We start from the raw sequence: 24,278 nt of genomic DNA, 5'->3' as shown, positions 1-24,278 counted from the left end.
GCGTACATTGAGATGTATAGGTATGTATATTGTGCGTGTGTGGACATATATGTATATACATGTGTATGTGGGCGGGTTGGGCCATTCTTTCGTCTGTTTCCTTGCGCTACCTCGCTAACGCGGGAGACAGCGACAAAGCAAAATAATAATATAATATAGTATATATTGGAAAGGACACAATTTTGCGCGTGATCAAGATATTCTATGAGTCCAAGGGGAAAATGAAACACGAAAAGTTCCCAAGTGCACTTTCGTGTAATGATCACATCATCAGGGGAGACACAAGAGTAAAATATAACAGTCAGTTCATATATATCGAAGAGACGAAACTAGGACGCCATTTGGTAAACATGTGATTGTCCATAACATACAACGAGCTTCATAAACTTATCATTTTACAAATCTTATCAACAATAAAGTTATCTAATTTGTACAGACCATCACTATTATTAAGATTATAATTCTTTGTGTACTTAATAATAGAAGATTCAATGATATTTCTCTTAGTAAGAGAGTTAGAGTTAATAGCTGAGAGGGGCAGGCGGTTGCTTGTGTGGCAGGGTGGCGATGTGAATGAATAAAGGCAGACAGTATGAATTATGTACATGTTTATAAATGTATATGTCTGTGTGTATATGTATGTATACGTTGAGTTGTGTAGGTATGTATATTTGCGTCTGAGGACGTGTATGTATATACATGTGTATGTTGGTGGGTTGGGCCATTCTTTCGTCTGTTTCCTTGCGCTATCTCGTTAACGCGAGAGACAGCGACAAAGCAAAATAAATAAAAGTAATGATGATAATAATAATAATAATAATAATATAATATATATATATATATATATATATATATATATATATATATATATATATATATATATATATATATATATATATATATATATATATATATATATATATATATATATATATATATATATGTATATATATATATATATAAATATATAAATATATATATATATATATATATATATATATATATATATATATATATATATATATATATATATATATATATATATATATATATATATATATATCACCGGGGATAGAGTAGAAAGAATACTTCCCACGCATTCCCTAAGTGTCGTAGAAAGCGACTAAAGGGGACGGGAGTGGAGGGCTAGAAACCCACCCCTACATGTATTTTAACTTTCTTAAAGGGGAGACATAAGAAGGAGTCATGCGGCGAGTGCTCATCCTCTTCGAAACCTTAGACTGGGATGTTAAAATGTGTGTGGATGTAAACAAGATGAGAAAAAGGGAGAGACAGGTAGTATGTTTGAGGAAAGAATCTCAGGTGTTTTGGCTCTGAGTGAAACGGAACTCAAGGATAAAGGGGAAGAGTGGTTTGGGAATATGTTGGGATAAGGTCAAGGGCTAATGAGGGGACAAGAGCAAAGAAGGAGCAGCACTTTTCCTAAAGCAGGAGTTGTGGGAGTATGTGACAGAATGTAAGAAAGTAAACTCTAGATTGATATGGGTAAAGCTCAAAGCGGATGAAGAGAGTTCGGTGATTACTGGTACCTATGCATCTGGTCATGAGAAGAAAGATCATGAGAGACAAATGTTTTGGGAGCAGCTGAATGAGTGCGTCAGTAGTTTTGATGCACGAGAACGGGTTATAGTGATGACTTGAATGCAAAGGTTAGTAATGTGGCAGTTGACGGGATAATTGGTGCACATGTGGTGTTCAGTGTTGTAAATGGAAATTGTAGAGTTGTGTTCTAAAAAAGGATTGGTGATTAGGAATACCTGATTCAAAAAAAAAAAAGAGATATGAATAAGTATACGTATGTAAATGGAAGAGATGGCCAGAGAGCGTTATTTAATTACATCTCAATTGATAGGCGCATGAAAGAGACACCTTTGGATGTTCATATGCTGAGAGGTGCAATTGGAGATATGTCTGATTATTATCTTGTGGAGGCGAAAGTTAAGATTTGTAGAAGTTTTCGGAAAAGAAGAGGAAAATGTTGAGGTGAAGGGAATGGTGACAGTAAGTGAGCTTTGGAAGAAGAATTGTGTGAGGAAGTCCCAAGAGAGGCTGAGTGTAGAATAGAAAAAAGTGAGAGCAAAGGATGTAGAGGGAGTGGGGGAGGAATAGGATGTATTTAGGGAAGCAGTGATAGCTTGCGAAAAAGTTGCTTGTGGCATGAGAAGCGTGGGAGGTGAGGAGATTGAAAAGGGTAGTGAGTGGTAGGATGCAGAAGCATTATTAGTGAAAGAGAAGAGTGAGGCATTTGGACGATTTTTGCAGAGAGATAATGCAAATGACTGAGATATGTATATAAGGACGAGGCAGGAGGTCAAAAGAAAAGTGCAAGAGGTGAAAAAGAGGGAAAATGAGAGTTAGGGTGAGAGAGTATCATTATATTTTTGGGATGATAGAAAAATGTTTTGGAAGGAGGTAAATAAAGTGAGTAAGACAAAAGAACAAATGGGAACATCGGTGAAGGGTGTAATGGGGAGGTGATAACAAGTAGTGGTGATGTGAGAAGGAGATGGAGTGAGTATTTTGAAGGTTTGTTGAATGTTCTAGATGGTAGCGTGGCAAATGTAGGGTGCTTTGGTCGAGGTGGTTTGTGAAGTGAGAGGGGTAGAGAGAATGAGTTAGTAAACAGAGAAGAGGTAGTGAAGGCTTTTTGGAAGATGAAAGCCGGCAAGGCGGGATGGTATTGCAGAGGAATTTATCAAAAAAGTGGGTGACTGTGTTGTATGTATAGCTCATGGTGAGGTGCCTGAGAATGGGCGATGCATGCATAGTGTCATAGTACAAAGGGAAAGGGGATAAAGGTGAATGTTCAAATTAAAGAGGTATAAGTTTGTTGAGTATTCCTGGGAAATTATATGGTAGGGTATTAATTGAAAGGGTGAAGGCATGTACAGAGCATCAGATTGGGGAAGAGCAGTGTTGTTTCAGAAGTGGTAGAGGATGTGTGGATCAGGTGTTTGCTTTGAAGAGTGTGTGTGAGAAATACAAATGGATTTCTATGTAGCATCAATGGATCTGGAGAAGGCACATAATTGAGCTGATAGAGATGCTCTGTCGAAGGTATTTAGAATATTTGGTGTGGCAGGCAATTAGTTAGAAGCAGTGAAAAGTTTTTATCGGGGATGTAAGGCATGTACGAATAGGAGGAGAGGAAAGTGTTTGGTTCCCATTGAATGTCGGTTTCGGCAGGGGTGCATGACGTCTCGATGGTTGTTTAACTTGTTTATGGATGGGGTTGTTAGGGAGGTGAATGCAAGAGTTTTGAAAAGAGGGGCAAGTATGCAGTCTGTTGTGGATGAGAGGGCTTGGCAAGTGAGTCAGTTGTTGTTCGCTGATGATACAGCGCTGGTGGCTGATTCCGATGAGAAACTGCAGAAACTGGTGACTGAGTTTGGTAAAGTGTGTGATAAAAGAAAGTTGAGAGTAAATATGAATAAAGCAAGGTTATCCGATACAGTAGGGTTGAGGGAAAAGCAAATTAGGAGGTAAGTTTGAAAGAAGGAAAACTGGAGGAATTGAAGTGTTTTAGATATCTGGGAGTGGATGTGGCAGCAGATGGAACCATAGAAGCGAAAATCCACTCCCAGATATCTAAAACACTTCACTTCCACCAGTTTTTCTCCATTTAAACTTACCTCTCTGTTGAGTTGTCCCTCAACCCTACTGTACCTAATAACCTTGCTCTTATTCACATTTACTCTCAGGTTTCTTCTTTCTCATCCACAACAGACTGCATACTTGCCCCTATCTTCAACACTCTTGCATTCATCTCCCTAACATCCACATCCATAAACAAATTAAACAACAATGGAAACATCACGCACCCCTGCTGCAAACCTATGTTCACTGAGAACCAATCACTTTCCTCTCTTCCTACGCGTACACGTGCCTTACATCTTCGATAAAAACTTTTCACTTCTTCTAATAACTTGCCTCCCACACCATATATTCTTAATACCTTCCACAGAGCATCTCTATCAACTCTATCATATGCCTTCTCCAGATCCATAAATGCTACATACAAATCCATTTCTTTTTCTAAGTATTTCTCACATACATTCCTCAAAGCAAACACCTGATCCACACATCCTCTACCACTTCTGAAACCACACTGCTCTTCCCCAATCTGATGCTCTGTATTTGCCTTCACCCTCTCAATCAATAACCTCCCATATAATTTACCAGGAATACTCAACAAACTTATACCTCTGTAATTTGAGCACTCACTCTTATCCCCTTTGCCTTTGTACAATGGCACTATGCACGCATATATATTTTTTTTCTTTTTTTATTTGCTTTGTCGCTGTCTCCCGCGTTAGCGAGGTAGCGCAAGGAAACAGACGAAAGAATGGCCCAACCCGCCCACATACACATGTATATACATACATGTCCACACACGCACAATATACATACCTATACATCTCAATGTACACATATATACAGACACAGACATATACATATATACACATGTACATAATTCATACTGTCTGCCTTTATTTGTTCCCATCGCCACCTCACCACACATGGAATAACAGCCCCCTCTCCCCTCATGTGTGCGAGGTAGCGCTAGGAAAAAGAATAAAAGGCCCCATTCGTTCACACTCAGTCTCTAGCTGTCATGTGATAATGCACCGAAACCACAGCTCCCTTTCCACATCCAGGCCCCACACACTTTGCATGGTTTACCCCAGACGCTTCACATGCCATGATTCAATCCATTGACAGCACGTCGACCCCGGTATACCACATCGTTCCAATTTACTCTAATCCTTGCACGCCTTTCACCCTCCTGCATGTTCAAGCCCCGATCACTCAAAATCTTTTTCACTCCATCTTTCCACCTCCAATTTGGTCTCCCACTTCTCCTCGTTCCCTCCACCTCTGAGACATATATCCTCTTGGTCAATCTTTCCTCACTCATTCTCTCCATGTGACCAAACCATTTCAAAACACCCTCTTCTGCTCTCTCAACCACACTCTTTTTATTTCCGCACATCTCTTTCACCCTTACATTACTTACTCGATCAAACCATCTCACACTACATATTGTCCTCAAACATCTCATTTCTAGCATATCCACCCTCCTGCGCACAACTCTATCCATAGCCCACGCCTCGCAACCATACAACATTGTTGGAACCACTATTCCTTCAAACATACCCATTTTTGCTTTCCGAGATAATGTTCTCGACTTTCAAACATTCTTCAAGGCTCCCAGAATTTTCGCCCCCTCCCCCACCCTATGATTCACTTCCACTTCCATTTTTCCATTCGCAGCCAGATCCACTCCCATATATCTAAAACACTTCATTTCCTCCAGCTTTTCTCCATTCAAACTTACCTCGCAATTGACTTGACCCTCAACCCTACTGTACCTAATAACCTTGCTCTTATTCACATTTACTCTTAACTTTCTTCTTTCACACACTTTACCAAACTCAGTCACCAGCTTATGCAGTTTCTTACATGAATCAGCCAACAGCGCTGTATCATTAGCAAACAACTGACTCACTTCCCAAGCTCTCTCATACACAACAGACTTCATACTTGCCCCTCTCTCCAAAACTCTTGCATTCACCTCCCCAACAACCCCATCCGTAAACGCATATATGTATGTATATATATACATATATATATATATATATATATATATATATAGATGTATATTAACCCTTTGGATAGGGGGGAAAGAGTACTTCCCACACGTTCCTCACTTGTCGAAGAAGGCGACTAAAGGGAACGGGAGAGGATTACTAGAAAGTCTCCCCTCCTTGTATTCTAAGTTTGTAAAAGGGGAAACAGAAGAAAGAGTCACGTGGGGAGTGCTCATCCTCCTCGAAGGCTCAGACTGGGGTGTCTAAATATGTGTGGATGTAACAAAGATGAGAAAAAAGCAGAGACATGTAGTATGTTTGAGGAAAGGAACCTGGATGTTCTGGATCTGAGTGAAACGAAGCTGTGGGTGAACGGGAAAATGGTTTAGAAATGTCTTGGGAATAAAGTCAGTTGTTGGTACAAGCTAGGGAAGGAGTTGCGCTACTCCTAAAACAGGAGTGGTGTGAGTATGTGATACAGTGTAAGACAGTAAACTCTAGACTGATATGGATAAAACTGAAAGTGGATGAAGAGAGTGGGTGGGTGATTATTGGTGCATATGCACCGGGGGATCATAAGAAAGATCATGAAAGGCAAGTGTTTTGGGAGCACCTGAGTGAGTGTGTTTTAGAGTTTTGACACACGAGACCGGGTTATAGTGAGGGGTGATTTGAATGCAATGGTGAGTAATGTGGCAGTTGAGGGAATAATTGGTGTACATGGGGTGTTCAGTGTTGTAAACGGAAATGGTGAAGAGCTTGTAGATTTGTGCGCTGAAAAACGACTGGTGATTGGGAATACTTGGTTTAGAAAAAGAGATAAACATAGATAAATGTATGTACGTAAGAGAGATGGCCGGAGAGCGTTATTGGATTTCATGTTAATTGATAGGAGCGCGAAAGAGAGACTTTTGGATGTTAATGTGCTGGGAGGTGCAACTGGAGGGATGTCTGATCATTATCTTCTGAAGGCGAAGGTGAAGATTTGTAGAGGTTTTCAGAAAAGAAGGGAGAAGTTGGGATGAAGAGAGAGGTGAGAGTAAGTGAGCTTGGGAAGGACACTTGTGTGAGAAAGTACCAGGAGAGACTGAGTACAGAATAGAAAAAGGTTAGAACAAAGGACGTAAGGGAGTGGGGTAGGAATGGGATATATTTAGGGAAGCAGTGAAGGTTTGCAGTAGGGGTGTGTGATGTCTCCATGGTTGTTTAATTTCTTTATGGATGGGGTTGTTAGGGAGGCGAATGCAAGAGTTTTGGAAAGAGGGGCAAGTATGAAGTCTGTTGTGGATGAGAGAGCTTGGGAAGTAAGTCTGTTGTTGTTCGCTGATGATACAGCGCTGGTGGCTGATTCATGTGAGAAACTGCAGAAACTGGTGACTGAGTTTGGTAAAGTGTGTGAAAGAAGAAAGTTAAGAGTAAATGTGAATAAGAGCAAGGTTATTAAGTACAGTAGGGTTGAGGGTCAAGTCAACTGGGAGGTAAGTTTGAATGGAGAAAAACTGGAGGAACTAAAGTGTTTTAGATATCTGGGAGTGGATCTGGCAGCGGATGGAACCATGGAAGCGGAAGTGAATCATAGGGTGGGGGAGGGGACGAGAATCCTGGGAGCCTTGAAGAATGTTTGGAAGTCGAGACCATTATCTCGGAAAGCAAAAATGGGTATGTTTGAAGGAATAGTGGTTCCAAAAAATGCTGTAAAGGTTTTCGAGGGTGGGCTTTGGGGTAGAGTTGTGCGCCGGAGGGTGGTGGGGGCTGGAAATGAGATGTCAAAGGGCAATGTGTGGTTTTGAGGTGGTTTGATCGAGTAAGTAATGTAAAGGGAAGAGAGATTTTTGTGGGGAAAAAAAAAGCGTGGTTTGGGGAGGAGAAAGAGGGGGTTTTGAAATGGTTTGGGCACATGGAGAGGAAAGAGTGAGGGAAAGGGTTACCCCAAAAGGATATATTTTGTGGAGGTGGAGGGGGGAAAGAGGAGGGAAATGGGAGGGCCCAAAATTTGGGGGTTGGGAAAAATTTGGGGTGAAAAAATTTTTTAGTGATCGGGGCCTGAAAAATGTAGGAGGGGGGGAAAAAGGGCAAGGAATAGAGTGAATTGGATCGATGTGTTTTCCCGGGGTTGACGTGCTGTCAGTGGATTGAATCAAGGCATGTGAAGCGTCTGGGGTAAACCATGGAAAGCTGTGTAGGTATGTATATTTGCGTGTGTGGACGTGTGTATGTACATGTGTATGGGGGGGGTTGGGCCATTTCTTTCGTCTGTTTCCTTGCGCTACCTCGCAAACGCGGGAGACAGCGACAAAGTATAAAAAAAAAAAAATATATATTATATATATATATATATATATATATATATATATATATATATATATATATATTATATATATTTATATATATATATTATATATATATATATTTTTTTTTCTAAATGGGAACAAGAAGAGAGTCACGCGGGGAGTGCTCTCCTCCTCGAAGGCTCAGATGTGGGTGCCTAAATGTGTGTGGATGTGTACCAAGATGTGAAAAAAGGAGAGATAGGTAGTATGTTTGAGGAAAGGAACCTGGATGTTTTGGCTCTGAGTGAAACGAAGCTCAAGGGTAAAGGGGAAGAGTGTTTGGGAATGTCTGGGGAGTAAAGTCAGGGGTTAGTGAGAGGACAAGAGCAAGGGAAGGAGTAGCAATACTCCTGAAACAGGAGTTGTGGGAGTATGTGATAGAGTGTAAGAAAGTAAATTCTCGATTAATATGGGTAAAACTGAAAGTTGATGGAGAGAGGTGGGTGATTATTGGTGCATATGCACCTGGGCATGAGAAGAAAGATCATGAGAGGCAAGTGTTTTGGGAGCAGCTGAATGAGTGTGTTAGTGGTTTTGATGCACGAGACCGGGTTATAGTGATGGGTGATTTGAATGCAAAGGTGAGTAATGTGGCAGTTGAGGGAATAATTGGTATACATGGGGTGTTCAGTGTTGTAAATGGAAATGGTGAAGAGCTTGTAGATTTATGTGCTGAAAAAGGACTGATGATTGGGAATACCTGGTTTAAAAAGCGAGATTATACATAAGTATACTTATGTAGTAGGAGAGATGGCCAGAGAGCGTTATTGGATTACGTGTTAATTGACAGGCGTGCGAAAGAGAGACTTTTGGATGTTAATGTGCTGAGAGGTGCAACTGGAGGGATGTCTGATCATTATCTTGTGGAGGCTAAGGTGAAGATTTGTATGGGTTTTCAGAAAAGAAGAGTGAATGTTGGGGTGAAGAGGGTGGTGAGAGTAAGTGAGCTTGGAGAAGGAGACCTGTGTGAGGAAGTACCAGGAGAGACTGAGTACAGAATGGAAAAGGTGAGAACAATGGAAGTAAGGGGAGTGGGGAGGAATGGGATGTATTTAGGGAATCAGTGATGGATTGCGCAAAAGATGCTTGTGGCATGAGAAGAGTGGGAGGTGGGTTGATTAGAAAGGGTAGTGAGTTGGTGGGATGAAGAAGTAAGAGTATTAGTGAAAGAGAGAGAGAGGCATTTGGACGATTTTTGCAGGGAAAAAATGCAATTGAGTGGGAGATGTATAAAAGAAAGAGACAGGAGGTCAAGAGAAAGGTGCAAGAGGTGAAAAAAAGGGCAAATGAGAGTTGGGGTGAGAGAGTATCATTAAATTTTAGGGAGAATAAAAAGATGTTCTGGAAGGAGGTAAATAAAGTGCGTAAGACAAGGGAGCAAATGGGAACTTCAGTGAAGGGCGCAAATGGGGAGGTGATAACAAGTAGTGGTGATGTGAGAAGGAGATGGAGTGAGTATTTTGAAGGTTTGTTGAATGTGTTTTGATGATAGAGTGGCAGATATAGGGTGTTTTGGTCGAGGTGGTGTGCAAAGTGAGAGGGTTAGGAAAATGATTTGGTAAACAGAGAAGAGGTAGTAAAAGCTTTGCGGAAGATGAAAGCCGGCAAGGCAGCAGGTTTGGATGGTATTGCAGTGGAATTTATTAAAAAGGGGGTGACTGTATTGTTGACTGGTTGGTAAGGTTATTTAATGTATGTATGACTCATGGTGAGGTGCCTGAGGATTGGCGGAATGCGTGCATAGTGCCATTGTACAAAGGCAAAGGGGATAAGAGTGAGTGCTCAAATTACAGAGGTATAAGTTTGTTGAGTATTCCTGGTAAATTATATGGGAGGGTATTGATTGAGAGGGTGAAGGCATGTACAGAGCATCAGATTGGGGAAGAGCAGTGTGGTTTCAGAAGTGGTAGAGGATGTGTGGATCAGGTGTTTGCTTTGAAGAATGTATGTGAGAAATACTTAGAAAAGCAAATGGATTTGTATGTAGCATTTATGGATCTGGAGAAGGCATATGATAGAGTTGATAGAGATGCTCTGTGGAAGGTATTAAGAATATATGGTGTGGAGGCAAGTTGTTAGAAGCAGTGAAAAGTTTTTATCGAGGATGTAAGGCATGTGTACGTGTAGGAAGAGAGGAAAGTGATTGGTTCTCAGTGAATGTAGGTTTGCGGCAGGGGTGTGTGATGTCTCCATGGTTGTTTAATTTGTTTATGGATGGGGTTGTTAGGGAGGTGAAATGCAAGAGTTTTGGAAAGAGGGGCAAGTATGAAGTCTGTTGTGGATGAGAGAGCTTGGGAAGTGAGTCAGTTGTTGTTCGCTGATGATACAGCGCTGGTGGCTGATTCATGTGAGAAACTGCAGAAACTGGTGACTGAGTTTGGTAAAGTGTGTGAAAGAAGAAAGTTAAGAGTAAATGTGAATAAGAGCAAGGTTATTAAGTACAGTAGGGTTGAGGGTCAAGTCAACTGGGAGGTAAGTTTGAATGGAGAAAAACTGGAGGAACTAAAGTGTTTTAGATATCTGGGAGTGGATCTGGCAGCGGATGGAACCATGGAAGCGGAAGTGAATCATAGGGTGGGGGAGGGGACGAGAATCCTGGGAGCCTTGAAGAATGTTTGGAAGTCGAGACCATTATCTCGGAAAGCAAAAATGGGTATGTTTGAAGGAATAGTGGTTCCAATAATGCTGTATGGTTACGAGGCGTGGGCTATGGATAGAGTTGTGCGCAGGAGGGTGGATGTGCTGGAAATGAGATGTCTGAGGACAATGTGTGGTGTGAGGTGGTTTGATCGAGTAAGTAATGTAAAGGTAAGAGAGATGTGTGGAAATAAAAAGAGCGTGGTTGAGAGAGCAGAAGAGGGTGTTTTGAAATGGTTTGGGCACATGGAGAGAATGAGTGAGGAAAGATTGACCAAGAGGATATATGTGTCGGAGGTGGAGGGAACGAGGAGAAGTGGGAGACCAAATTGGAGGTGGAAAGATGGAGTGAAAAAGTTTTTGAGTGATCGGGGCCTGAACATGTAGGAGGGTGAAGGAGGGCAAGGAATAGAGTGAATTGGATCGATGTGTTATACCGGGGTTGACGTGCTGTTAGTTGATTGAATCAGGGTATGTGAAGCGTCTGGGGTAAACCATGGAAAGTTGTGTGGGGGCTGGATGTGGAAAGGGAGCTGTGGTTCGGGCATTATTGCATGACAGCTAGAGACTGAGTGTGAACGAATGGGGCCTTTTTGTCTTTTCCTGGCGCTACCTTGCACACATGAGGGGGGAGGGGGATGGTATTCCATGTGTGGCGAGGTGGCGATGGGAATGAATAAAGGCAGACAGTGTGAATTGTGTGCATGGGTATATATATATGTGTCTGTGTGTGTATATATATGTGTACATTGAGATGTATAGGTATGTATATTTGCGTGTGTGGTCGTGTATGTATATAAATGTGTATGGGGGTGGGTTGGGCCATTTCTTTCGTCTGTTTCCTTGAGCTACCTCGCAAACGTGGGAGACAGCAACAAAGGAAAATAATAATAATAAAATATTTCAAGAATATATGGTGTGGGAGGCAAGTTGTTAGAAGCAGTGAAAAGTTTTTATCGAGGATGTAAGGCATGTGTACGTGTAGGAAGAGAGGAAAGTGATTGGTTCTCAGTGAATATAGGTTTGCGGCAGGGGTGTGTGATGTCTCCATGGTTGTTTAATTTGTTTATGGATGGGGTTGTTAGGGAGGCGAATGCAAGAGTTTTGGAAAGAGGGGCAAGTATGAAGTCTGTTGGGGAATAGAGAGAGCTTGGGAAGTGCGTCAATTGTTGTTCGCTGATGATACAGCGCTGGTGGCTGATTCATGTGCGAAACTGCGGAAGCTGGTGACTGAGTTTGGTAAAGTGTGTGAAAGAAGAAAGTTAAGAGTAAATGTGAATAAGAGCAAGGTTATTAGGTACGGTAGGGTTGAGGGTCAAGTCAATTGAGAGGTAAGTTTGAATGGAGAAAAACTGGAGGAAGTAAAGTGTTTTAGATATCTGGGAGAGGATCTGGCAGCGGATGGAACCATGGAAGCGGAAGTGGATCATAGGGTGGGGGAGGGGGCGAAAATTCTGGAGGCCTTGAAGAATGTGTGGAAGTCGAGAACATTATCTCGGAAAGCAAAAATGGGTATGTTTGAAGGAATAGTGGTTCCAACAATGTTGTATGGTTGCGAGGCGTGGGCTATGGATAGAGTTGTGCGCAGGAGGATGGATGTGCTGGAAATGAGATGTTTGAGGACAATGTGTGGTGTGAGGTGGTTTGATCGAGTGAGTAACGTAAGGGTAAGAGAGGTGTGTGGAAATAAAAAGAGCGTGGTTGAGAGAGCAGAAGAGGGTGTTTTGAAATGGTTTGGGCACATGGAGAGAATGAGTTTAGGAAAGATTGGCCAAGAGGATATATGTGTCGGAGGTGGAGGGAACGAGGAGAAGTGGGAGACCAAATTGGAGGTGGAAAGATGGAGTGAAAAAGATTTTGTGTGATCGGGGCCTGAACATGCAGGAGTGTGAAAGGAGGGTAAGGAATAGAGTGAATTGGATCGATGTGGTATACCGGGGTTGACGTGCTGTCAGTGGATTGAATCAGGGCATGTGAAGCGTCTGGGGTAAACCATGGAAAGCTGTGTAGGTATGTATATTTGCGTGTGTGGACATATGTATGTACATGTGTATGGGGGTGGGTTGGGCCATTTCTTTCGTCTGTTTCCTTGCGCTACCTCGCAAACGCGGGAGATAGCGACAAAGCAAAAAAAAAGAAAAAAAAAAAAAAAATATATATATATATATATATATATATATATATATATATATATATATATATATATATATATATATATATATATATATATATATATATATATATATCTTTTTTTTTTCTAAAATGGGAAACAGAAGAAGGAGTCACGCGGGGAGTGCTCATCCTCCTCGAAGGCTCAGAGTGGGGTGCCTAAATGTGTGTGGATGTAACCAAGATGTGAAAAAAGGAGAGATAGGTAGTATGTTTGAGGAAAGGAACCTGGATGTTTTGGCTCTGAGTGAAACGAAGCTCAAGGGTAAAGCGGAAGAGTGATTTGGGAATGTCTGGGGAGTAAAGTCAGGGGTTAGTGAGAGGACAAGAGCAAGGGAAGGAGTAGCAATACTCCTGAAACAGGAGTTGTGGGAGTATGTGATAGAGTGTAAGAAAGTAAATTCTCGATTAATATGGGTAAAACTGAAAGTTGATGGAGAGAGTTGGATGATTATTGGTGCATATGCACCTGGGCATGAGAAGAAAGATCAAGAGAGGCAAGTGATTTGTGAGCAGCTGAATGAGTGTGTTAGTGGTTTTGATGCACGAGACCCTGTTATAGTGATGGGTGATTTGAATGCAAAGGTGAGTAATGTGGCAGTTGAGGGAATAATTGGTATACATGGGGTGTTCAGTGTTGTAAATGGAAATGGTGAAGAGCTTGTAGATTTATGTGCTGAAAAAGGACTGATGATTGGGAATACCTGGTTTACAAAGCGAGATATACATAAGTATACTTATGTAAGTAGGAGAGATGGCCAGAGAGCGTTATTGGATTACGTGTTAATTGACAGGCGTGCGAAAGAGAGACTTTTGGATGTTAATGTGCTGAGAGGTGCAACTGGAGGGATGTCTGATCATTATCTTGTGGAGGCTAAGTTGAAGATTTGTATGGGTTTTCAGAAAAGAAGAGTGAATGTTGGGGTGAAGAGGGTGGTGAGAGTAAGTGAGCTTGAGAAGCAGACCTGTGTGAGGAAGTACCAGGAGAGACTGAGTACAGAATGGAAAAAGGTGAGAACAATGGAAGCAAGGGGAGTGGGGGAGGAATGGGATGTATTTAGGGAATCAGTGATGGATTGCGCAAAAGATGCTTGTGGCATGAGAAGAGTGGGAGGTGGGTTGATTAGAAAGGGTAGTGAGTGGTGGGATGAAGAAGTAAGAGTATTAGTGAAAGAGAAGAGAGAGGCATTTGGACGATTTTTGCAGGGAAAAAATGCAATTGAGTGGGAGATGTATAAAAGAAAGAGACAGGATGTCAAGAGAAAGGTGCAAGAGGTGAAAAAAAGGGCAAATGAGAGTTGGGGTGAGAGAGTATCATTAAATTTTAGGGAGAATAAAAAGATGTTCTGGAAGGAGGTAAATAAAGTGCGTAAGACAGGGGAGCAAATGGGAAATTCAGTGAAGGGCGGAAATGGGGAGGTGATAACAAGTAGTGGTGATGTGAGAAGGAGATGGAGTGAGTATTTTGAAGGTTTGTTGAATGTGTTTGATGATAGAGTGGCAGATATAGGGTGTTTTGGTCGAGGTGGTGTGCAAAGTGAGAGGGTTAGGGAAAATGATTTGGTAAACAGAGAAGACGTAGTGAAAGCTTTGCGGAAGATGAAAGCCGGCAAGGCAGCAGGTTTGGATGGTATTGCAGTGGAATTTATTAAGAAAGGGGGTGACTGTATTGTTGACTGGTTGGTAAGGTTATTTAATGTATGTATGACTCATGGTGAGGTGCCTGAGGATTGGCGGAATGCGTGCATAGTGCCATTGTACAAAAGCAAAGGGGATAAGAGTGAATGCTCAAATTACAGATGTATAAGTTTGTTGAGTATTCCTGGTAAATTATATGGGAGGGTATTGATTGAGAGGGTGAAGGCATGTACAGAGCATCAGATTGGGGAAGAGCAGTGTGGTTTCAGAAGTGGTAGAGGATGTGTGGATCAGGTGTTTGCTTTGAAGAATGTATATGAGAAATACTTAGAAAAGCAAAAGGATTTGTATGTAGCATTTATGGATCTGGAGAAGGCATATGATAGAGTTGATAGAGATGCTCTGTGGAAGGTATTAAGAATATCTGGTGTGGGAGGAAAGTTGTTAGAAGCAGTGAAAAGTTTTTATCGAGGATGTAAGGCATGTGTACGTGTAGGAAGAGAGGAAAGTGATTGGTTCTCAGTGAATGTAGGTTTGCGGCAGGGGTGTGTGATGTCTCCATGGTTGTTTAACTTCTTTATGGATGGGGTTGTTAGGGAGGTAAATGCAAGAGTTTTGGAAAGAGGGGCAAGTATGAAGTCTGTTGGGGATGAGAGAGCTTGGGAATGTGAGTCAGTTGTTGTTCGCTGATGATACAGCGCTGGTGGTTGATTCATGTGAGAAACTGCAGAAGCTGGTGACTGAGTTTGGTAAAGTGTGTGGAAGAAGAAAGTTAAGAGTAAATGTGAATAAGAGCAAGGTTATTAGGTACAGTAGGGTTGAGGGTCAAGTCAATTGGGAGGTGAGTTTGAATGGAGAAAAACTGGAGGAAGTGAAGTGTTTTAGATATCTGGGAGTGGATCTGGCAGCGGATGGAACCATGGAAGCGGAAGTGGATCATAGGGTGGGGGAGGGGGCGAAAATTCTGGGGGCCTTGAAGAATGTGTGGAAGTCGAGAACATTATCTCGGAAAGCAAAAATGGGTATGTTTGAAGGAATAGTGGTTCCAACAATGTTGTATGGTTGCGAGGCGTGGGCTATGGATAGAGTTGTGCGCAGGAGGATGGATGTGCTGGAAATGAGATGTTTGAGGACAATGTGTGGTGTGAGGTGGTTTGATCGAGTGAGTAACGTAAGGGTAAGAGAGATGTGTGGAAATAAAAAGAGCGTGGTTGAGAGAGCAGAAGAGGGTGTTTTGAAGTGGTTTGGGCACATGGAGAGGATGAGTGAGGAAAGATTGACCAAGAGGATATATGTGTCGGAGGTGGAGGGAGCAAGGAGAAGAGGGAGACCAAATTGGAGGTGGAAAGATGGAGTGAAAAAGATTTTGTGTGATCGGGGCCTGAACATGCAGGAGGGTGAAAGGAGGGCAAGGAATAGAGTGAATTGGAGCGATGTGGTATACCGGGGTTGACGTGCTGTCAGTGGATTAAATCAAGGCATGTGAAGCGTCTGGGGTAAACCATGGAAAGCTGTGTAGGTATGTATATTTGCGTGTGTGGACGTATGTATATACATGTGTATGGGGGGGGGGGGCCATTTCTTTCGTCTGTTTCCTTGCGCTACCTCGCAAACGCGGGAGACAGCGACAAAGTATAAAAAAAAAAAAAAAATATATATATATATATATATATATATATATATATATATATATATATATATATATATTTATATATATATATATATATATATATATATATATATATATATATATATATATATATATATATATATATATATATATATATATATATATATATATATATATATATATATATATCTACCGCATTAACCAATTAGTGCAAGGAAACACACTAAAGAATAGCCCAACCCACCCACATACATATGTACATACATACACGTCCACACACAGGACATTTACATACGTATACATCTCAACGTATAGGTATATATGTACGCACAGACTTATACATATATACACAGAAGCATAATTCATGCTGTATGCCCTTATTCATGCTCGTCGTCACCTCGCCACACTTGAAATTTCAGCCCCCTTCCCCCACATGTGCGCGAGGTAGCGCAATGAAAAGACAAGAAAGGAGACATTCGTTCACACTCAGTCTCTAGCCGTCATGTAAAAATGCACCGAAACCACACCTCCCTTTCCACATCCAGTCCACATAAAACTCTCCATGCTTTACCCCAGACGCTTCCCATGCCCTGGTTCAATCCAATGACAGCACGTCGACAACGGTATACCACATTGTTCCAATTAAATCTATCCCTTGCACGCTTCTCACCCTCCTGCATGTTCAGGCCTCGATCACTTAAAATCTTTTCCACTCCGTCTTTCCACCTCCAATTTGGCCTCCCACTTCCCCTCGTTCCTTCTACCTCTGACACATATATCCTCTATGTCAGTCTTTCCTCACTCATTCTCTTCATGTGACCAAACCATTTCAAAACGCCCTCTTCTGCTCTCTCAACCACAATCTTTTTATTACCACACATTTCTCTTGTCCTTTCATTACTTACTCGATCAAACACCTCACACGGCGTATTGTCCTTATACATCTCATTTCCAGCACATCCACCCTCCTCCGCACAACTATATCTATAGCTTACACCTCGCAGCCACGTAACATTGTTGGAACCACTATTCCTTCAAACATGCCTATTTTTGCTTTCTAAGATAACGTTCTCGATTCCCACACTTTTCTCAACGCTCCCAGAGCATTCGCCCACTCCCCTACCCTATGACTCACTTCCGCTTTCATGGTTCCATCCGCTGCCAAATCCACTCCCAGATATCTAAAAAACTTCACCTCCCCTAGTTTTTCTCCATTCAAACCTACCTCCCAATTGACTTGTCCCTCAACCCTAGTGTACCTATTAACCTTGCTCTTATTCACATTTACTCTCAGCTTTCTTCTTTCACACACTTTAACAAACTCACTCACCAGCTTCTGCAGTTTCCCACCGGAATCAGCCACTAGCGCTGTATCGTCAGTGAACAATAACTGACTCACTTCTCAACCTCTCTCGTCCACAACAGACTCCATTCTTGCCCCACTTTCCAAAACTTTTGCATTTACCTCCCTAACAACCCCATCCATAAACAAATTAACAACCATGGAGACATTATGCACCCCTGCTGCAAACCAACATTCACTGCCAACCAATCACTTTCCTCTCTTCCTACTCGTCCACATGCCCTACATCCTCGATAAAAACTTTTTATTGCTCCTAATAACTTACCTCCCACACCATATATTCTTAATACCTTCCACAGAGCATCTCTATCAACTCTATCATATGCCTCCTCCAGATCCATAAATGCTACATGCAAATCCATTTGCTTTTCTAAGTATTTCTCACATACATTTTTCAAAGCAAACACCTGATCCACACATCCTCTACCACTACTGAACCACACTGGTCTCTCCCAATCTGATGGTCTGTACATCCTTCACCTTCTCAATCAATACCCTCTCATATAATTTCCCTGGAATACTCAGCAAACTTTTATTTCTGTAATTTGAGCCCTCACGTTTATCCTCATTGCCATTGTACATTGGCACTTTGCAAGCATTCCGCCAGTCCTCTGGCACCTCACCATGCGTCACACATACATTAAATAATCTTACCAACCAGTCAACAATACAGTCATCCCCTTTTTTAATAAATTCCACTGCAATACCATCCAAACCCGCTGCCTTGCCGGCTTTCATCTTCCGCAAAGCTCTCACTACCTCTTCTCTGTTTACTAAATCATTCTCCCTAACCCTCTTACTTTGCACATCACCTCGACCAAAACACCCTATATATGCCACTCTATCATCAAACACTTTCAACAAGCCTTCAAAATTCTCAATCCATCTCCTTCTCACATCACCACTACTTGTTATCACCTCCCCATTATCCCCCTTCACTGATGTTCCCATTTGTTCCCTTTTCTTACGCCCTTTCTTTACCTCCTTCCAAAACATCTTTTTATTCTCCCTCAAATTTCATGATACTCTCTCACCCCAACTCTCATTTGCCCTTCTTATCGCCTCTTCCACCTTTCTCTTGACCCCCTCTCTCTTTCTTTTATAGATCTCTCAGTAATTTGTATTATTTCCCTGCAAAAATCGTCCCGATGCGTCTCTCTTCTCTTTCATTAATCTTCTTACTTCTTCATCCCACCACTTTCTAATCAATCTACCTCCCACGCTTCTCATGCCGCTAGCATCTTTTGCAGAAGCCATCACTACTTCCCTAAATACATCCTCACCTTCCACACTCCCCGACATCCTTTGTTCTCACCTTTTTCCCTTTTGTACTCAGTCTTTCCTGGTACTTTATCACACAAGTCTCCTTCCCAAGCTCACTTACTCTCACCACTCTCATCACCCCAATATTCTCTCCTCTTTTCTGAAAATCTCTACAAATCTTCATCTTCGCCTGCAGAAGATAATGATCAGACATCCCTCCAGTTGCATCTCACAGCACATTGAAATCCAAAAGTCTCTCTGTCGCGCGCCCATCTTTAACACGTAATACAATAACGCTCTCTGGCCATCTCTCCAACTTTTATACTTATATTTATGTATATCTCTCTTTCTAAACAGGTATTTCCAATCACCAGTCCTTTCTCAGCATGTAAGTGTACAAGCTCTTCAGCATTTCCATTTACAACACTGAACACCTAATGTACACCAATTATATATATATATATATATATATATATATATATATATATATATATATATATATATATATATATATATGTGTGTGTGTGTGTGTGTGTGTGTGTGTGTGTGACAGAGAGAGAGAGCGGTAGATAGGATATATCGAGAGTAGAAATATTTAGTGCAAGGGAATATGTGAATACTGAGTGAGGTGGGAAGGAGTGAGATGAAATATATACACTGGAAACATCTACGTAAGCGGGAATAGCGTTTGAAGGAGAAGTATACGAAACCATTAATGGAGAGAAGAGTGAAAACAGATGATAGGACAAAGCACTGAGGGACTCTTTTCATATTAGAGTAAGAGAGAAGTCGATCTATTAAAAGCTATGAGAATGGATCAATTTGAAACTATAGTATACATCATAGAGCGAAGGAGGAAGCCACAGAGAGTAAGTTTATGACGCAAATATTTTATAGCAGCACTCAGTCCAGTACTCTCGGAGACGTTGTGAGTCACGATGAAATTTTCACTAAAATCTCAGTGTTTACTGAATGTGTGTAGAAAAAGATATATCAATAATAAGACGTCATTTCTATATCTATATTATCACGTTCCATTGCACTGTCATCAGGTGAATATGGTATTAGTTAAGGAGCCAATGCAATATCGATAATGTAAGACGTACAGAGAGAAAGGGAAGACTTAACTCACTGCTACCTTTTGCTCATGATGGGTACCAAAGGACTGTCCTTCTGGCCAATGATGCCAGACATGAAGGGCATGAGCCTCTCCTGTGATGAGTAGAAATCACACCGTCCTGTTGACGGCAATGATTTAGTCTCAACATCTTGAAAAAAACTATGGCCTCATCTTGATCTTAATTCTACTCATTCATTTACTTGAAATAAGAATAATGTATGTTAAAGAAAGATGTTTCATGCTGCCAGTTACGATGTTAGAAAATGTATGTTTAGAAGATAAGGTTTACCTTGATGTAAAGTGCGAGAGTAAGTGTAAACATATTACATACATATGGTGGCACGGAGACAGCGTACGGCTCCTGCTATGAAGAGGAAATATATCTTACGACACTGATCATAACGAGAGCATCGTACAGTTCTTGATACATTGATGCGATGTGCTGGCAGCTTCGTGTCAGATGAGGCGGAAAAATGAATCGGTCATTTATCATAACACATGAATGTATTAGGATGTACAAGAAGTTTTTGCAGGGATCCACTAAAACTTGCTTCTTCTAGTCCTAGTATTGTGGCTTTTTTTTTTTTCAATCAATTATTCCAGGCTTCATAAGAAAGACCGGATCACATATGTTTTACAGAAACATTTAGGAAAAAATTTAGGAAAAAAATATTCTTACAGTGGCAGCTTTGTCATGATGCAACATGTTTACACTAGAAAAATAATGATACGATCAATGACACAAGTATCAGTACACATGCATGCAATGTATATCTCATAGGATACAATCAAAGCGTATTGTTATACCAGAAAATGCTCGGAAAAGGTAAAGTCTGACATACCTATACGCGAGAAATCATGGGACTTAAGTACCCTCTCGTAGCGATCTTCTGCTATGATGACATGGTCACCTTGCCTCACTAATCTGTCCATGTTGGTATAAAACTCAGCACCTCTCACAAATGAGATGCGTCCTTCTTTCTCAGAATCGGCAATATCTCGAAATATACCAGACTTCACAGACTAAAGAAAAATGAGAAAAAAAAGAATTAATGTATCGAATACCTGATGATAGTAATATATAACACATAACCCTGTCGTAGACCGACCTTCCTTAGGAACCAATCATTCTCCTCTCTTCCTACTCATATACATATCAACCCTATTATATGCATTCTCTGATTCCATAAATGCTACATACAAAACCATCTGTCTTCCGAAATACTTCAAACACACATTCTTCAAAGCAAACACCTGATACACACACACACACACACACACACACACACACACACACACACACACACACACACACACACACACACACACACATATATATATATATATATATATATATATATATATATATATATATATATATATATATATATATATATATATATATATATATATATATATATATATATATATATATATATATATATGTATTTATGAAATTTATATATTATACTTTGTTGCTGTCTCCCGCGTCACCGAGGTAACGCAAGGAAACAGACGAAAGAATGGCCCAATCAACCCACATACACATGTATATACATACACGTCAACACACGAACACATACATACCTACACATTTCAACGAATACATATGTATACATACACATATATATTTTATTCTATTTATTATATTTTCTCGCTGTCTCCAGCGTTAGCAAGGTTGAGCAAGGAAACAGACGAAAGAATGGCCTAACCCACCCACATACACATGTATATACATACACGTCCACACACGCACATATCCATACCCATACATCTCAACGTATACATACATATACACACACTGACATATATATATATATATATATATATATATATATATATATATATATATATATATATATATATATATATATATATATATATATATATATATATATATATATATATACACCTGTCCATAATTCATGCTGTCTGCCCTTATTCATTCCCGTCGCCACGTCTCCACAGTTGAAATGACAGCCTACTCCCTCCGCATGTGCGCAAGGTAGCGTTAGGAAAAGACAACAAAGGCCCCATTCGTTCACACTCAGTCTACAGCTGTCATGCAATAATGCCCGAAACCACAGCTCCCTTTCCACATCCAGGCCCCACAAAGCTTTCCATGCTTTACCCCAGACACTTCACATTCCCTAGTTCAATCCATTGACATCACGCTGACCCCGGTATACCATATCGTTCCAATTCACTCTATTCATTGCACGCCTTTCACCCTCCTGCATATTCAGGCCCTGATCACTCAAAATCTTTTTCACTAAATTTTTCCACCTCCAATTTGGTCTCCCACTTCTCCTCATTCCTTCCATCTCTGACACATACATCCTCTTTGTTAATATTTCCTCACTCATTCCCTCCATGTGACCAAACCATTTCAAATCACCCTCTTCTGCTCAACCACTCTTTTTATTACTACACATCTCTCTTACCCTATTATCACTTACTCGATCAAACCACCTCACACCACATATTGTCCTCAAACATCTCATTTCCAGCACATCCACCTTCCTGTGCACAACTCTATCCATAGCCCACGCCTCGCAACCATACAACGTTGTTGGAACCACTATTCCTTAAAACATACCCATTTCTGTTTTCCGAGATAATGTTCTCGACTTCCACACATTCTTCAACGCTCCCAGAATTTTCGCCCCCTCTCACACCCTATGATTCACTTCCGCTTCCATGGTTCCATCCGCTGCCAAATCCACTCCCAGATATCTAAAACACTTCACTTCCTCCAGTTTTTCTCCACTCAAACTTACCTCCCAATTGACTTGAACTTCAACCCTACTGTACCTAATAACCTTGCTCTTATTCACATTTACTCTCAACTTTCTTCTTTCACACGCTTTACCAAACTCAGTCACCACCTTCTTCAGTTTCTCACATGAATCAGGCACCAGCGCTATATCATCAGCAAACAACAATTGACTCACTTCCCAAGCTCTCTCATCCACAACAGACTGCATACTTGCCCATTTTTCCAAAACTCTTGCATTCACCTCCCTAACAACCCCATCCATAAATGAATTGAAAAACCATGGAGACATCACACACCCCTGCCGCAAACCTAGATTCACTGAGAACCAATCACTTTCCTTTCTTCGTACACGTGCACATGCCTTACATCTCGATATAAACTTTTCACTGCTTCTAACAACATGCCTCCCACACCATTAAGTGTATCAAGTCTCTCTTAATACCTTCCACAGAGCATCTCTATCAACTCTATCATATGCCTTCTCCAGATCCATAAATGCTACATACAAATCCATTTGCTTTTCTAAGTAGTTCTCACATACATTGTTCAAATGAAACACATGATCCACACATCCTCTACCACTTCTGAAACCACACTGCTCTTCCCCAATCTGATGCTCTGTACATGCCTTCACCCTCTCAATCAATACCCTCCTATAAAATTTCCCAGGAATACTCAACAAACTTATATCTCTGTAATTTGAGCTCTCACTCTTATCCCCTTTGCCTTTATACAATGGCACTATGCAAGCATTCCGTCAATCCTCAGGCACCTCACCATGAGTCATACATACATTAAATAACCTTACCAACCAGTCAACAATACAGTCACCCCCTTTTTTAATAAATTCCACTGCAATACCATCCAAACCCGCTGCCTTGCCGGCTTTCATCTTCCGCAAAGCTTTTACTACCTCTTCTCTGTTTACCAAATCATTTTCCCTAACCCTCTCACTTTGCACACCACCTCTACCAAAACACACTATATCTGCCACTCTATCATCACACACATACAACCAACCTTCAAAATACTCACTCCATCTCCTTCTCACATCACCACTACTTGTTATCACCTCCCCATTAGTCCCCTTCAATGAAGTTCCCATTTGTTCCCTTGTCGTGCACACTTTATTTACATCCTTCAAGAACATCTTTTTATTCTCCATAAAATCTAATGATACTCTCACCCCAACTCTCAGTTGCCCTCTTTTTCACCTCCTCCACCTTTCTCTTGACCTCCTGCCTCTTTCTTTTATACATTTCCCACTCATTTGCATTATTTCCCTACAAAAATCGTCCAAACGCCTCTCTCTTCTCTTTCACGAATAATCTTACTTCTTCATCCTACCACTCATTACCCTTTCTAATCTACCCACCTCCCACGCTTCTCATGCCACAAGCATCTTTCGCGCAATCCATCACTGATTCCCTAAATACATCCCATTCCTCCCCCACTCCCCTTACATTCTTTGTTCTCACTTTTTTCCATTCTGTACTCAGTCTCTACTGGTACTTCCTCACACAAGTCTCCTTCCCAGGCTCACTCACTCTCACCACTCTTTTCACCCTAACATTCTCTCTTCTTTTCTGAAAACCTCTACAAATCTTCACTTTTGCCTCCACACGATAATGATCAGACGTCCCTCCAGTTGCACCTCTCAGTGCGTTAACATCCAAAAGTCTCTCTTTCGCGCGCCTATCAATTAACACGTAATATCATAAAGCTCTTTAGCCATCT

The 24,278-nt window shown here is 41.1% G+C and overlaps 1 protein-coding gene across 1 annotated transcript in view; it reads right to left on the bottom strand.

Moving 5' to 3' along the window:
* LOC139763360 (uncharacterized) overlaps nt 1-20,779 on the bottom strand; it is a 40,144-nt gene extending 19,365 nt beyond the window's left edge. Inside the window, exons 1-2 of the mRNA XM_071689382.1 lie at nt 20,605-20,779; nt 19,781-19,880 (exon numbers count right to left, since the gene is read on the bottom strand). Of these exons, the coding sequence (XP_071545483.1) occupies nt 19,781-19,880; nt 20,605-20,695 (191 nt within the window). The 5' untranslated portion in view covers nt 20,696-20,779. The remainder of the gene's footprint in view (nt 1-19,780; nt 19,881-20,604) is intronic.
* Nucleotides 20,780-24,278: the final 3,499 nt, after the last annotated feature.

The sequence above is a fragment of the Panulirus ornatus genome, chromosome 46, assembly GCF_036320965.1.
Source record: "Panulirus ornatus isolate Po-2019 chromosome 46, ASM3632096v1, whole genome shotgun sequence".
NCBI lineage: Eukaryota > Metazoa > Arthropoda > Malacostraca > Decapoda > Palinuridae > Panulirus > Panulirus ornatus.
This window is presented reverse-complemented; position numbering and strand designations above follow the sequence as displayed.